Raw genomic sequence first — 15,631 nt, 5'->3', positions numbered from 1 at the left:
CTTCTACGCAGAGTACATCATGAGAAATGCTGGGCTGGAAGAAGCACAAGCTGGAATCAAGATTGCTGGGAGAAATATCAATAACCTCAGATATGCAGATGACACCACCCTTATGGCAGAAAGTGAAAAGGAACTAAAAAGCCTCTTGATGAAAGTGAAAGTGGAGAGTGAAAAAGTTGGCTTAAAGCTCAGCATTCAGAAAATGAAGATCATGGCATCCGGTCCCATCACTTCATGGGAAATAGATGGGGAAACAGTGGAAACAGTGTCAGACTTTATTTTTCTGGGCTCCAAAATCACTGCAGATGGGACTGCAGCCATGAAATTAAAAGACGCTTACTCCTTGGAAGGAAAGTTATGACCAACCTAGATAGCATATTCAAAAGCAGAAACATTTCTTTGACAACAAAGGTCCGTCTAGTCAAGGCTATGGTTTTTCCAGTGGTCATGTATGGATGTGAGAGTTGGACTGTGAAGAAGGCTGAGTGCCAAAGAATTGATGCTTTTGAACTGTGGTGTTGGAGAAGACCCTTGAGAGTCCCTTGGACTGCAAGGAGATCCAACCAGTCCATTCTGAAGGAGATCAGCCCTGGGATTTCTTTGGAAGGAATGATGCTAAAGCTGAAACTCCAGTACTTTGGCCACCTCATGCAAAGAGTTGACTCATTGGAAAAGACTCTGATGCTGGGAGGGATTGGGGGCAGGAGGAGAAGGGGATAACAGAGGATGAGATGGCTGGATGGCATCACTGACTTGATGGACGTGAGTCTCGGTGAACTCCAGGAGTTGGTGATGGATAGGGAGGCCTGGCGTGCTGCCATTCATGGGGTCGCAAAGAGTCGGACATGACTGAGTGACTGATCTGATCTGATCTGATGGTAGTTCCTTTTTTAGTTTTTTGAGTAATCTCCATTCAGTTTTTCATAGTGGCCACACCAATTTACCCCAGCATTGAATGTTACATTGACTGTGGGTTTGTCATAAATAGCCTTTATTAAGTTGAGGTATGTTCCTTCTGTACCCACTTTGATGAGAGTTTTTATCTTGAATGGATGATGGATTTTGTCAAATGCTTTTTCTGCATCTATTGAGATGGTCATGTGGTTTTTGTTTTTGTTTTGCTAATGTGGTATGTCAAATTGTTTTTCATATTTTGAGCCATCCTTGTGCCTTAGAATAAATCTAACTTGATCATGGTGTATGATCCTTTCTATGGATTCTTGAATTAAATGTACATTTAAAGTAATTATTGGTTGCTGTGAGAGGTTTATACTTATTGCTGTTTTATTGTTTTCTGATTGTTTTTGTAGTTCTTTTTGGTCCATTTCTTTCTTTTTTTGTTTCTTCCCCTTGGTTTGCTAAGTTTATTTTTTAGTATGCATGTGTTCCTTTTTAAAAAAAATTTTCTGCATCTATTGGTTTTTGATTTGTGATTATTATAGGGTTCATATATGTTGACCTATAACTGTATCTAATTGTTTTCAACTGATTGTCATTTAAGTTCAAGCACATTATAAAAGATCTGTATTTTATTCCTGTCCCCTGCATTTTGTGTTTTTGATGTCATATTTTGCATTTTCATCTTTAGCCCATAATTATTGTAGTTATTATTGTTTTAGGGGCTTCCCAGGTGGCGATAGTGGTAAAAAACCTGCCTCCCAATGAAGGAGACATGAGACATGGATTTGATCCCTGGGTCAGGAAGATCCTCAGGAGGAGGGTATGGGAATCCACTCCAGTATTCTTGCCTGGAGAATCCCCATGGACAGAGGAGCCTGGTGGGCTGCAGTGCGTAGGGTCATAAAGAGTTGGACACGACTGAAGCAACTCAGCATGCACGCATGTTTGCTTTTACAGTTTTTTGTCTTTTAATCTTCATATTGGCATATGTAAGTGATTGATCCTTAGTACTTTCAATATATTTGCATTTCATAGTAGGATTTTTCCTTTCATATAGATTTTTACTTCTTTTTCATTTAGAGAAGACCCTTTGACGTTTCTTTCAGGCTGTGTTTAGCATTGATAATCTCTTAGTTTTTGCTTGTCTGAGAAATTCTTTGTCTCTGCGTCTATTTGAAATTATAATCTTGGGTAGAGTATCTTGGGTTGCAGATTTTTCCTTTCAGGACTTTGAATGTATCATGCCCTCTCTTTTAGCCCGAGGGACCTATGCTTGTCAGCCTAGGTCCCTCAAATACATTTTATATGCCCTTTTCTCTCTCTTCTCCTTTGGGACCTCTTTAATGTGAATATTGGTATACTTATTGTTCTTCCAAAGAGCTGTTAAAACTGTTTTCATTTCTGAAATTCTTCTTTTTGCTCTTCTAAAGGATGATTTTCATTATTCAGCCTTCCAGATCACTTATGCATTCTTCTGTATCACTTAGTCTCCCACTCATTCCTTACAGTATTGGTTTTCCTTTTTTTCTTTTTCTAGTTATGGTATTCTTTATTTCTGTTTGAGTCTTTATATTATTTTCTAGATTTCTCAAATTTTTCACTGTATTCATCTATTCTTTTCCTTAATAAATTAACATTTTTATTACCAATGCTTTGAATTCTTAATCTCGTAAATTGTTTCATTAGTTCTTTTTTTCAGGGGTTTTTCTCTTGCTTTTCCAGTTGATAGCAGTTCCTCTGCCTTATAATTTGCTTAAATTCCTCTGTCTCTGTGAATTTAGAGGAAACAGTTACCTACTGCAGTCTTAAATGTGTGTTCTTTTGTGGGTGCAGTCTGTCCCTGTACAGACTGCGTGTGCTCATTTGCCCTTTCGTGGGAGAGCTGGTTTGATGTGAATGCAAGTGACATCTTTTTCAGGATATGCTGACATCTGTCACCTTGGTAGAGGAGGGGCTGCACGCAGAGGGGTTAAAGCTGGAGCTGGATGTGAGGCAAGGCTTCCCCTCTGCTCTGTGGACGTCACTGCCCTATGGGATGTGGGGTCTGATCCCACCTTGTAGGGGAAAAGCCTTTATGGTCAGGCCTGAGTTGGTTCTGTTCTCTTTAAGTTTGTGTTTTCCCCCTCTCCAGGATGGGATCCTTGCCTCAGAGAAGGAGGGGTGCTCAAGCTAGCGGGGGGGCCTGAGTGACTTCTTGGCCTATCTCATCTGCAGGCAGAGATCTGAGTTATCTCTGATGAGCTGCTCCTTCAGGCACCTGCCCTTGTTTTCTTGCTCTGCTCAGACACAGCCTTGGCTGCAAGTCCCTTTTGTCCCTCAAAGCTCATCACAACCGCAAGACTTTGCTGCCCCCTCTCTGTTTAGAGACACATCACAGGGCAGGCAGGGCCCATCTGGACTCTCAGAGTGTACTGGGGCATGAGGTGTGATGGAGATGGAGCAGCTGCCATCAGAAACCCAGGCTTCGTCTGAGGCTCTGTGTGAGTAAGTGGCGGCAGTGGCTGCTGCCAGCCCACCCGGGCTCTGCCTGGGGACAGAGTAACCTTTGTGTGCCTGGGCTGAGTCTGCTCGGTTGTGACCACCCTGGATCCAGTGCCCAGTGTGACATAGAGTGAGTGGGGCCAGAGCGTCCTCTCAGCTTGGACTGAGGTGAGCAGCAGGGTGCTTGTGGGAAACCAGCAGCCACTAGAGAAGTCTCTCTCCACTTTCTATCCCTGATTTAAGGGCTGGCTAGCTCATGCATTCCCCCACCAAGTGGGGTGCAGGCCTCTCACAGCCCTCCTGTTCATCCCAGAAGCCTTCCAGCCAGCAATAGCGTCTCATCTTCCCTGAGTAGGTAGCCAGTATCAGGCCTCCCAGTCTATGGCTCTCACCGTTCACTCCCCAGGAGGCTCTCCGCCTGTGTAATCTCCCTTTTCCTTTGAGTCCCTTGCGAGGGGCATAGGTCCCTATCCATTACTTGACTTCCCTTCCTACCCAGTTTCCAGTTAGATGCAGTGAGAACTGTTCTACACATAGATATATTTTTGATGTGTTTGTCAGGGGAGGTGAAATCCATGTCCAAGTCTTACTCTGTGATCTTGATTGATCTTCTTGATTGATGCCTTGCATTTTAAGAGATGAGTATCTGAAATATATGTATACATATATTGAGGTTGATGGAGAATTCTTCCTGGATTGAAAAGTTGATTCTTGTGAAGATACCAGTTTGTTCCAAAATTAATTGCTAAATGTGGTTTTAATTTGTCAGAAGATAATTCTGAAGTTCAGTGAAAAATGTAGCATGACAGAGTATGGCAGTTTACCCTCCTGGTATAAACTGAAGGTGATGAGGCACCACGGAGAAAGTCTCAAGGGGTGGAGTTTGAAGTAGAGTTCTGACCTTGGTTTCTTCGTGACTCTGAGCACTTTCTTTGACACTCTAAGCCTCATTTCCTCAACTGTACAGTGGAAACCATGTTACAGCTAAGGCCTTAATCTTGGTAAAGGTTATGTGAATTAACACATGTGACAGTTTTTGATTGGCATAGTGTGCTTCTCAGTACATGTTAGCTAATATATTAATTATTACTAATAAAAAGTTAAAAGCCAGTAAAATCATGAAAATAGTAAAGGAATACATTTACAGTTATTAAAGGAAATGTATCCATAATTTTTATTATACACAGTGGGTCAGGAATGAAAAATTATTCAATAAAAGGGAAATTGACTGTGAAAAAGCACTTTAATCTAATTGTAACTTCATAATATTGGGGGTAATAATTTCCACCATGACTGAAAACCAAAATGTAAAATAAGCAAACAAAGCATCAAATATTAGAGAGTGCAGACATGTATTTACCTTAATAGTAGATGGTTTTATAAACGTAAAACTATCTCGCTATGCTATGCTAAGTCACTTCAGTCATGTCCGACTCTGTGCGACCCCATAGACAGCAGCCCACCAGGCTCCCCCGTCCCTGGGATTCTCCAGGCAAGAACACTGGAGCGGGTTGCCATTTCCTTCTCCAATGCAGGAAAGTGAAAAGTGAAAGTGAAGTCGCTCAGTCGTGTCCAACTCTTAGCGACCCCATGGACTGCAGCCTACCAGGCTCCTCTGTCCATGGGATTTTCCAGGCAAGAGTACTGGAGTGGGGTGCCATTGCCTTCTCCGAAAACTATTTTAAGAAGTCATAAAGTACAGGTTCAAAATTTTAAATTAGAAGGTAAAAAACAAACTGGAAAAAGTAGAACTTACAATTCACAGCTTTATGTCAACTAATTTATGAAAAAAGTTTCACTTCACTTGCCATCAACAAATTGTAGTAATAATTGAATATTGAAATATTCTTTTCAATTACAATCTAGCAAGTAAAAATGTTGTGTTTGTGAGAGTGAATCTGAAAAGTAATTTGGCAATATATAAAAAACTTAAAATCATTCTTGACTAGGAGTAGGTACATATGCAGTTCAGTTCAGTTGCTCGGTCATGTCTGACTCTTCGAGACCCAGTGAACCGCAGCATGCCAGGCTTCCCTGTCTGTCACCAACTCCTGGATTTCACCCAAACTCATGTCTTTTGAGTTGGTGATGCCCTCCAACCATCTCATCCTCTGTCATCCCCTTCTACTCCTGCCCTCAATCTTTCCCAGCATCAGGGTCTTTTCAAATGAGTCAGCTCTTTGCATTAGGTGGCCAAAGTACTGGAATTTCAGCGTCAACATCAGTCCTTCCAATGAACACCCAGGACTGATCTCTTTTAAGATGGACTGATTGGATCTCCTTGCAGTCCAAGGGACTCTCAAGAGTCTTCTTCAATACAACAGTTCAAAAGCATCAATTCTTTGGTGCTCAGCTTTCTTTATAGTCCAACTCTCACATCCATACATGACTACTGGAAAAACCATAGCCTTGACTAGACAGACCTTTGTTGACAAAGTAATGTCTCTGCTCTTTAACATGCTGTCTAGGTTGGTGATAACTTTCCTTTCAAGGAGTAAGTGTCTTTTAATTTTGTGGCTGCAGTCACCATCTGCAGTGATTTTGGAGCCCAAAAACATAAAGTCAGCCACTGTTTCCGCTGTTTCCCCGTCTGTTTGCCATGAAGTGATGTGACCAGATGCCGTGATCTTAGTTTTCTGAATGTTCAGTTTTAAGCCAACTTTTTCACTCTTTCTCTTTCATCAAGAGGCTGTTTAGTTCTTCTTCACTTTCTGCCATAAGGGTGGTGTCATCTGCATATCTGAGCTTATTGATATTTCTCCCAGCAATCTTGATTCCAGCTTGTGCTTCATCCCACCCAGCGTTTCTCATGATGTACTCTGCATAGAAGTTAAATAAGCAGGGTGACAATATACAGCCTTGACATACTTCTTTCCCAATTTGGAACCAGTCCATTGTTCCATGTCTGGTTCTTCTTGACCTGCATACAGGTTTCTCAGGAGGCAGGTAAGGTGGTCTGGTATTCCCATCTCTTTCAGAACTTTCCACAGATTACTGTGATCCACACAGTCAAAGGCTTTGGCATAGTCAATAAAGCAGAAATGGATGTTTTTCTGGAACTCTCTTGCTTTTTCCATGATCCAGCGGATGTTGGCAATTTGATCTCTGGTTTCTCTGCCTTTTCTAAAACCAGCTTGAACATCTGGAAGTTCACGGTTCACGTACTGCTGAAGCCTGGCTTGGAGAATTTGAGCATTACTTTACTAGGTGCATATGCATATGGGTAAATTCTATGAGCTATATCTCGGATTTTAGGATAACCATTTTGTTTCTTTACAATATTTACTAGTTTCCTACAAAAACTGGAAGAATCAAAATAAAGGGAAAATATTTTGGTAGGAATAAAAAAAACCTAGACTTTAATGAGCACAGCCTCTGTTCACTTTGCTTTGCTTTGCTTTTCCTGCATCGCCATCTGGTGTCCAGAATGTGGATAGCTTCTGATATCATAATTTGTAACTACTGCCTGATATGTGCAAAATTTTATGCAGTTTATTTAACTTAGATACTCCATCTAAATGATTTTATATAATATAAATTTGTTATATAAACTATTTGTAGTAGACCACTATGTATAGTATTTTACACCTATTTTCTAGTTTTAGAAAATACCCATGTTCCAAGGCAGGCCAGTCTGAATTTGATTTGTTTTTGCTGACTATCTACACAGTGTGAGCCCACAGTTTTACACTGTATTACTTTTTCATGTCGAAAGAAGAAAGAATTTTAAATACATAAATGAAGTAATTAAAGGCATACTGAGTGATCGACAGTAATAAATAGGTCACGTTTTCTCTGCAGTTTGAAGTAGAAGAGTATCAGTTTTGGGTTTATTTTCCCTTTGCTTCTTCAGCATCGCAGAGGAAAACTGCTTGAGCCCACCAACCTCTTCAGGGTGAGCTTTTGTGCTCCCTGAAGGTTATTATAGGTGCCATTCCTCAACAGGGTTGCTTTCTAGGAATTTGATACTTCTTTGATTTGTGTGTATCAGACAGTGCCAGCCTTTCAGTGTTTGTATCCTAAATTAATCCAATGAGCTGTAGGGCCTCCTCTCTCAGAAATATTTTGTGTTTTTTTTTCTTATTCAGGATATCAAAACAAAAAAAGACACCGCCTTTTCAAAACCAAAGGTTTAAAATATTTCACTTGAGAAATTAACAGTTTGTTTGGGCCCTAAAGTATCTTTTAATTTGGTGTGTGTACTTGACTGTGATATTTAATAGGAAAGTTCATTGGAAGCACTGACATTTACTGTTCCTGGTTATGCTCAGAGACTGTTTCAATCACTAAACTAATGTTTGAGGGACACTTGTATCATTACACTAATGAACTTTATGTAAGCTCACTAAAGCTGATATTGCTTATATCAATCTGTCTCGTGAATATAGGAATCCATTCTTATTTCATCACGTGGCATATACTAATGGTTTTACTAAAATAGTTTTTAAAACCACAGAGTTGCAGCTGATTTAAAATATACTCTGTGTTGGGCTCCGTGCTGGGTGTTCAGCATACATCTTCATTTGGATATTTTAGTAGTATCTGTTTGGACAAAGTATGTTTACAGATGTACACATTCAATAAGATATGGAGAACTAAAATACAGTTCCTACACTTAGAAGCCTTTAGCTCAATAATTGATTGATGTCTGTGCCCTGTTTTCTAATTTTCTTAAACTCCACATATTCATTCAGTAAATATTGTTTTCATGTTTATTGTATACCAACTATATGTATACCTTTTACTATGTCATTTACAGTGGTAGGATGGATGTTTTCTATGACCATAGCTTTTAATCCAGTTGAAAGTTTAATCAGAATATCATAGAAAGAAATATAGAATTATAAACATTATGTATTCCATATAAAAGATAGATTTAGGCCTATGAGAACTTTTAATGGGGATGATTTGACCTAGTCAAGGAAGATCATGAAAGCCTCATATAAGGAGAGAATGTTGAGGTAAGTGGACAGGCAAGTGAAGAAAAGAGTAATAAGTGGAAGGAGCAGGGTATATGGAAGAGGAGAACAAAAGAATGTCTGAGTTCTGGGGCAGAGACACATTCCTCCTGATTTCTACCCCAGATGCATACGTTAGCCCACACACCTTCCTGGCTCAGTGTGCTAGCAGATTTTCTCAGCACTTCTAGGAAGGAACCTACTTGGTTGAATTTTCTGGGATCAGGAAAGGAATGAGTATGATGTTAGTTTCAATTTGAGTCTTTGTAGGGTTAATGGCAACCCACTCCCGGACTCTTGCTTGGAAAATCCTATGGATGGAAGAGCCTGGTAGGCTGCAGTCCATGGGGTCGCGAAGAGTCGGACATGACTGAGTGACGTTACTTTTGCTTTTATGCATTGGAGAAGGAAATGGCAACCCACTCCAATGTTCTTGCCTGGAGAATCCCAGGGACAGCGGAGCCTGGTGGGTTACCATCTATGGGGTCGCACAGAGTTGGACACAACTGAAGCAACTTAGCAGCATCAGTGGGGCTGGTTAGGTCTTTCCTGATAGCTGAGGTGGTAAAGAATCTGTCTGCAATGAAGAGAGACCTGGGTTTGATCCCTGGGTCAAGAAGATCCCCTGGAAAAGGAAATGGGAACCCACTCCAGTATTCTTGCCTGGAGAATTCCATGGACAGAGGAGCCTGGCAAGGCTACAGTCTATGGGGTCGCAAAGAGTCGGACACGACTGAGCAACTAACACACTTTTTAGGGTTAATTAAGTGTACATATGTAAAAGAAGTATTTTCTTAAAAGATGAAAAAAGCAGGATTCCTTAAGTATATTTTCAATCACCGTGTAGTATTTCAAAGTTTTATGAATGATAGTTGTTCAGTTGTAAAGTTGTTTAGTTGAAAGAAGGTTATGCAGTTTCAGTTCATGAAAGTAAATCTGTTATTCTTTTTCTATTCTAAAAGCAAGTAAGCCTAAGATATCTGTTAAATATATACTTACCTAAGCTGGAACTTTTCACATTTCTCATCTCTTTCTTTGAGAATAAAATTTGCCATAGGGACTTATACCTTGTAAGTTATTCTTTTCTCTGCATTATTTATGCATTTTTAATTGTGATATTTCTGTTATACATCACTGAATTTGTATTTAATGAATCAAATTTACATTTAATCAGTTTGTGTTGAAGTGATTTAATGAGATACTTTCCTTTTCTGTGTTAAAAGCAGGTCAAGGTCAACTGAAAGACTCAGGGCAATACATTATTCAATGTTCATTTTTTATATATCTTGTAACTTTATCAAGTTTTATGATTTAACTAAATCACATAATAACATTCCCTGTAATAATTTCTAATTATTTTTTAAGGTCAGACGTTTTACTATTAATGTATTGACAATCTATTGTTTACTTTTGCTTTATTTTATTTTATTTCATTTACTTTCTAACATGGGAATTCTCACATTCTTCTACTTTCAGAACAGAATATGTAGATTAAGATTGTGTCAGATTATCAAATAATGTGAGAAAAAAGGCAGTGTATTTCAGATCTGAAGATAATATTCAGGGACTTCCCTGTTGGTCCAGTGTTTAAGGTTCCACTCTTTCCTGCAGGGGCACAGGTTTGATACCCGCTCAGGGAACTAAGATCCCACATGCTCTGTGGCACAGACGAAATAATAATAATAAAAGATACGGTATTTTCAATGTTTGAATTTATTAAAACCAGAAAACAAGAGTATCAAAGCTTTGTTCTCATATATATGATGTACCTGAACGTAGCGTTCAAAGTAAAACTGACAAAGAACTGAGTGTTTATCTGTGTGGGACATTTTTGTTGTTGTTCAGTCACTCAGTTGTGGCCAACTCTTTGGGACCCCATAGACTGCAGCATACCAGGCTTCCCTGTCCTTCACCATCTCCTGGAGCTTGCTCAGACTCATGTCCACTGAGTCAGTGATGCCATCCAGCCATCTCCTCCTCTGTCGTCCCCTTCTCCTGCCCTCAATCTTTCCCAGCATCAGGGTCTTTTCTAATGAGGACATTTTACTTCCTGTTTTATCTATACTCTCTCCAAACCTTCCACCTCTGCCTTTATCCTGATGGCTTTGCCTCATAGTCCATTCGAGACAAAAGCCACAAGCAACAGTGTCATCCTCCCACATCGAATTTCCATACACCCATTGTCTATATTTAGCCCTCAGTCTTCTTTCCTAGAACAATGAAGTGGACACTGTACATGGTTTCTTAAAGGGTTGTTCCTCTACAAGCCATCCGTATCCCATCCTTCCCCGTCTTCGCAAGAGCTTTGGTTTTCACCTCTGTTCTGTTTCCCGCATCATTTTCTTCCTTTTCTCTTCAATATAAATCCTCTGTTGCTCTGATGACCCTTCGCTTTGAAGACTTTCCTTGACCCTAGTCTGTCCCCGTAGGGCCCACCCTTTTCCTTCTCTGCCTCTCAGCCGAGGTGCTCTGAACACTTGCTCTGCAAGGCCAATCCTTGTCACTGTTGTTCAGTGCCTCCATCGTTCCAGTTATGTACCACCCCGCCTCCAGATGCTGCCTCTGCAACTGGATGAGTTCAGCGGGCTCCTTTAAGTCCTCATCTTTTCTGTCTCTGTACCACGATGTGTTCTACTTGAGACCGTTGTTATTTTTCCCCTCTCATCATCTAAGACAGTCCCATCTCCTGATTTCCTTCCTGCCTCCATGGGAACTTACTCCCACTCAGTTTTCTCAAGGACTCCTCCTCTGCTTCACTTTTATTCACATGGTTTTAAACCAAATTTTTCTGCTGAAGCTCTCCGTTTTTTTAAAATATTTAATCAAGACTTCTTTTGAGCCTGTTGCTTTTAACATGATGATTTCTTGACATTTTCATTTGTGTATCTCACATGTTGAAATCTCACCCGCACTTGAACTCTCTGCCTCTCTTCTCTAATCCTCAAGTGTCCCTGAACCATCCCTTCTCCAGCCACCCAGATACCCATGTCAGAAACCTGGCAGTCATTCAAGACACCACTCTTCTTAGTCTCCACCACCACTGCCTAGTGATTCTGTCTCCAAAATAAGTCTTGAATCCCTCTCTTTGACCACTTCCATGAATAACAAAATCCCTGGTCTAGTAAGCTAGGTTACTACAGTAGCCTTCTGCTTATTTTTCATCCTTTACATTTCGCTCACCTTAAAACTTGGAGAAGGCAATGGCACCCCACTCCAGTACTCTTGCCTGGAAAATCCCATGGATGGAGAAGCCTGGTGGGCTGCAGTCCATGGGGTTGCTAAGAGTCGGGCACGACTGAGCGACTTCACTTTCACTTTTCACTTTCATGCATTGGAGAAGGAAATGGCAACCCACTCCAGTATTCTTGCCTGGAGAATCCCAGGGACAGGGGAGACTGGTGGGCTGCCATTTATGGGGTCGCACACGACTGAAGCGACTTAGCAGCAGCAGCAGCACCTTAAAACTACATTCCAAACAGCAGCTACGGTGAGCTATTTAAGTTCTAGTTTAAATTATTTTACATTTGACTTAAAACCTTTTGTGACTGGCTGTTCAACAGAAAATACGTTCCTAATTGTTCAGCATTTCCATTAGACACTGCACAGTCCATCCCTGCTTCCTGCCTGAGGTCATTTTTATGTGGCTGAGCTAAACTCTCCATTTTCATGTTTCCCTAAGAGGGTTTTTTTATTTTCTTTCTGTCACATAAGGGCATTTTTGCATGTGTTCTGTTTGTCTGGAATGTTCTTCCTCTACTGTTTTCAAGGAAACATTTCTTTGGAATCACAGGAAATGCCATTTCTTGGGGAAACTTTCCTCCAACTGCTCACAGTCTGAATTAGAACCCATTATCTCTTAGAGCTTAATATTATATTGCTTTACAGAACACATCATGATTTATTGTAATATTTTGAGAGGTGCTGCACGAGTAGTTAAAATCCCAGACTCCTGCCACAGCGCTGGTTTGAATCCTGACTCTCTATTATTTCCTATGTGAGTATGGGCAAGTCTTTTAACTATGCTTAAGGTTTCTCGTGGATAATAATAACTTAATTGTAGATCATTTCAAAAGCATAAATGCTTAATATTTGTAGAGAAGATAGTCAGTGGAGCACAAAGCAAACCTTGTGTATGTGTGTGGATAATCTACCTCACGTCTGAAGGCACAGGGCTCTCAGCTGGCACATGCAGTCCGGGGCATACAACAGGCTGCCAGCGAATGTTTGCTTCATAGAGTGGTGAGGTGTACAGTTCATCATATCAGTGTTCAGGGAGGACCTTCAGAGAAAAAAGAAAGATATTGTAAGAGTATATAATCACTATGTAAAATTTATGTTTTGGCTTATGATACACTTTTATTATTTAATGGGAGGGTACTTGCTTTATAGTATTGTGTTGGTTCTACAGTAAAACACAAATCAGCCATAATTATATATATATATCCCCTCTCTCTTGAACCTCCCTCCCCCTCCCACACCTATGTTTTTGATCTGAGAATATCTTCATTATTTGATCTGTCCAGCCCCTTTTAGCAAGAATGTTTTTGTTATTATTATTATTGTATTGCAGATATGACAGTCTAGCCCCAAGAGCCTAAGGGGCTTGTATGCACAGCAGAGGTAATAAATGATAGGATGATCCCCTCATACCAGCTCCCTGGTCTTCTTGCTGAAATCTTATTGTTTCTATCTTTTTGGAAATATCCCATGAACTATATAAATACTTTGTATGTGGTTGGTGAAATTACTTTGGTGATCATTCTTAAATTTTCAGTTTGGGCAGATATTGTTAGAGCTTGTTTTCTCCTCCTGCAGCCTCTTTGGACTTCAGGCCCTTATCGCTCACAGCAATAGCTCTGCAGTGACCTGCCTGCCCGTTGTCTTGCTCCATGATTCAGCTGTTTTCCTTGTAGAACCTCCAGAGTGATAGTGCTGAAAGGCCACTTGTTGTTCTTGATTCTTTGAGATTACTGTCCTGTTTTCACTCTCATGGTGAGACTGCCATCAAATTTCAAATATGTTAAACCCCCATTCCTATCATTCCATGTACTGCATTTCCATTAAGCTTTCCCTTATGCGAGGCAAGTAAAATGCTCAGTTTCTCCTGTATTCTCTGCAGGCATCATCATATCATTTCTGGATTCTGAATTTATTTCATTGTTGAGTTGTTTTTTGTTTTTTTTTTTAATCTAAATGCTCATAAAATTTGAGAGCTGGAAGGGACCTCGCATAACTCAAATCCCAAATTTATCATCAGGGAAACCAAGCTAGCTTCAGGAATGTAACTGAGCGGCTTAATTACTGTTACAATAGGACTTGGGGCTTAGATGAAATTACTGTTTGATCTGTAGTGCACTTTTGGTACCAGTCTATTCACTTTTCTTTCTGAACGAGAAAGCAGTGCGTTAAGATTGAGAAGTATAACATGAATTCAGTGAAAATTACATGATTGATTTTAATGTTCATTTATATATTTACCTTTTTATCTTTTGTAGTTTAACAGCAATGCCCAGGATGTAAGCTGTTTTCAGCACCTTGTCCAAGCAAATGTGAGAAATAAGAAAGTGCTGAAAGATGCAGTGAATAATATCACAGCAAAAGGAATCACAGATTATAAGAAGGGATTTAGTTTTGCTTTTGAACAGCTGCTTAATGTAAGTATCAATGCTGTCCCCTTTGTCTTTTATTTTTTTATTTTTCTGGAGACTTAAGGATTTTATTTTTTAACTTTACAATGTTGTATTGGTTTTGTCATATATCAACATGAATCCGCCACAGATATACACGTATTCCCCATCCTGAACCCTCCTCCCTCCTCCCTCCCCGTACCATCCCCTTTGTCTTTTATTATTGAGTTATAGTATCTGAATTTCAATATCCTGGTAGTTACAGCTCTGTAGGATTAAGTAATAGTGCTATTTTTCATTCATTTAGAAAGCATATATATCCAGGCTTTAGAAATCTTCTAAGCTTTTTAAAACATTTTTAAATCCAAAATTCAAATGTAGATTTTTTTTTTCTTTTGTATCTTTTCTTCCATACTTTTTTTTTCCCAAACTATATTTAAAAAACACATTTGTTGGGTAATTTAACTTTGAATAAGCACTGGAAACTTAGTTGACACATTTAGAATATCATTTATTTTTTCTTATCTCAATTAGTACTATATTTATTTGGAAACTTGTGCTTTCAATCATCAAATGGTTTCTGATGAAATATTTTAGTTTTAGTTTTAAACATCAGGTTTTGAGTCTTTAGGTTGTTCCTAATGTATAGAAAGGTCCAAATGGTAAAGATCAAAGTGGACAGAAGGATAAATCTCAGAGATTCCTTCCAAAGTGAAAATTCCTTTGAATGAGTCATTGATGTCTATAGTGTTTTATATTTTCCACACCTATTCCCTACCCCATATCATAACAATATTATATCATGAATCTCATACTACAGACTAATATTTTCAAATGGCCATGTTGTCTGTTTCATTTTGAACTGTTTGAAAGCAAGAGCTATCATTCGGATTTATATCTCTCATAAGGCGATATTATTGCAGTGGTTGAGAATACAGATTTAACCTCTCTCTGCCTTGGTTCCCTCACTGGGGTTGTAGAAGGAATGTCCATAGAATCTGCAGATATAGCCAACCACATGAGTGTGTAGTTATTGGGTTGGTGAAGAATTAATACATAAATAGCATGAGGCTGGTACAGAATCAGCTTATAATTCCTATCAAATTTGCTAAGTCATTGAATAAGCTCTTTATTTTGTTATTTCCTATGTGGATCTTCTAAACAGTTTTCAAGGTCTCTGATTGGATGATGACTCATTCATTTGTTCATTCAGCCAATATTTACCCAATGCCTCACAATTTCCTGTCATAGCGCATTGATGAAATTGTAGAAATAAACAAGAAAGACCATTTGTTGTCAAGAAAGTCGAGCATAACTTGCTAAGTCATCATTTCTCATATAACATGTAGTGCTGTTACGGGGTATTCATAGTGTGTTTGCTCAGAGTGTCTCGGGGAAGTGGCTCAACTTACCCAAAGAAGTCAGAAAGTGGTTGCTTTTCCTTGAAAATGGGATTTTGAAGAATGAGTAGAGTCTAGGTAGATGATGAGGGGGGCGGGCAATCATTTCAGATTAAAAGAACACCAGATTTTTAAGGAATCTCCACACTGTTCTCCATAGTGGCTGTACTAGTTTGCATTCCCACCAACAGTGTAAGAGGGTTCCCTTTTCTCCACACCATCTCCAGCATTTATTGCTTGTAGACTTTTGGATTGCAGCCATTCT

At 39.5% G+C, this 15,631-nt stretch overlaps 1 protein-coding gene across 8 annotated transcripts in view; it reads left to right on the top strand.

The window, feature by feature from the left end:
* CACNA2D1 (calcium channel, voltage-dependent, alpha 2/delta subunit 1) overlaps positions 1 to 15,631 on the top strand; it is a 530,781-nt gene that overhangs the window by 426,010 nt on the left and 89,140 nt on the right. For all 8 annotated transcript variants that reach the window (XM_010848132.1, XM_010848138.1, XM_010848135.1 and 5 more), the window contains exon 11: positions 13,835 to 13,993. In XM_010848132.1, the coding sequence (XP_010846434.1) occupies positions 13,835 to 13,993 (159 nt within the window). The remainder of the gene's footprint in view (positions 1 to 13,834; positions 13,994 to 15,631) is intronic.

Source organism: Bison bison, unplaced genomic scaffold, assembly GCF_000754665.1.
Source record: "Bison bison bison isolate TAMUID 2011002044 unplaced genomic scaffold, Bison_UMD1.0 scf7180017864260, whole genome shotgun sequence".
NCBI lineage: Eukaryota > Metazoa > Chordata > Mammalia > Artiodactyla > Bovidae > Bison > Bison bison.
The sequence above is the reverse complement of the archived record's forward strand: the minus strand, read 5'-3'. Positions and strand labels throughout refer to the sequence as shown.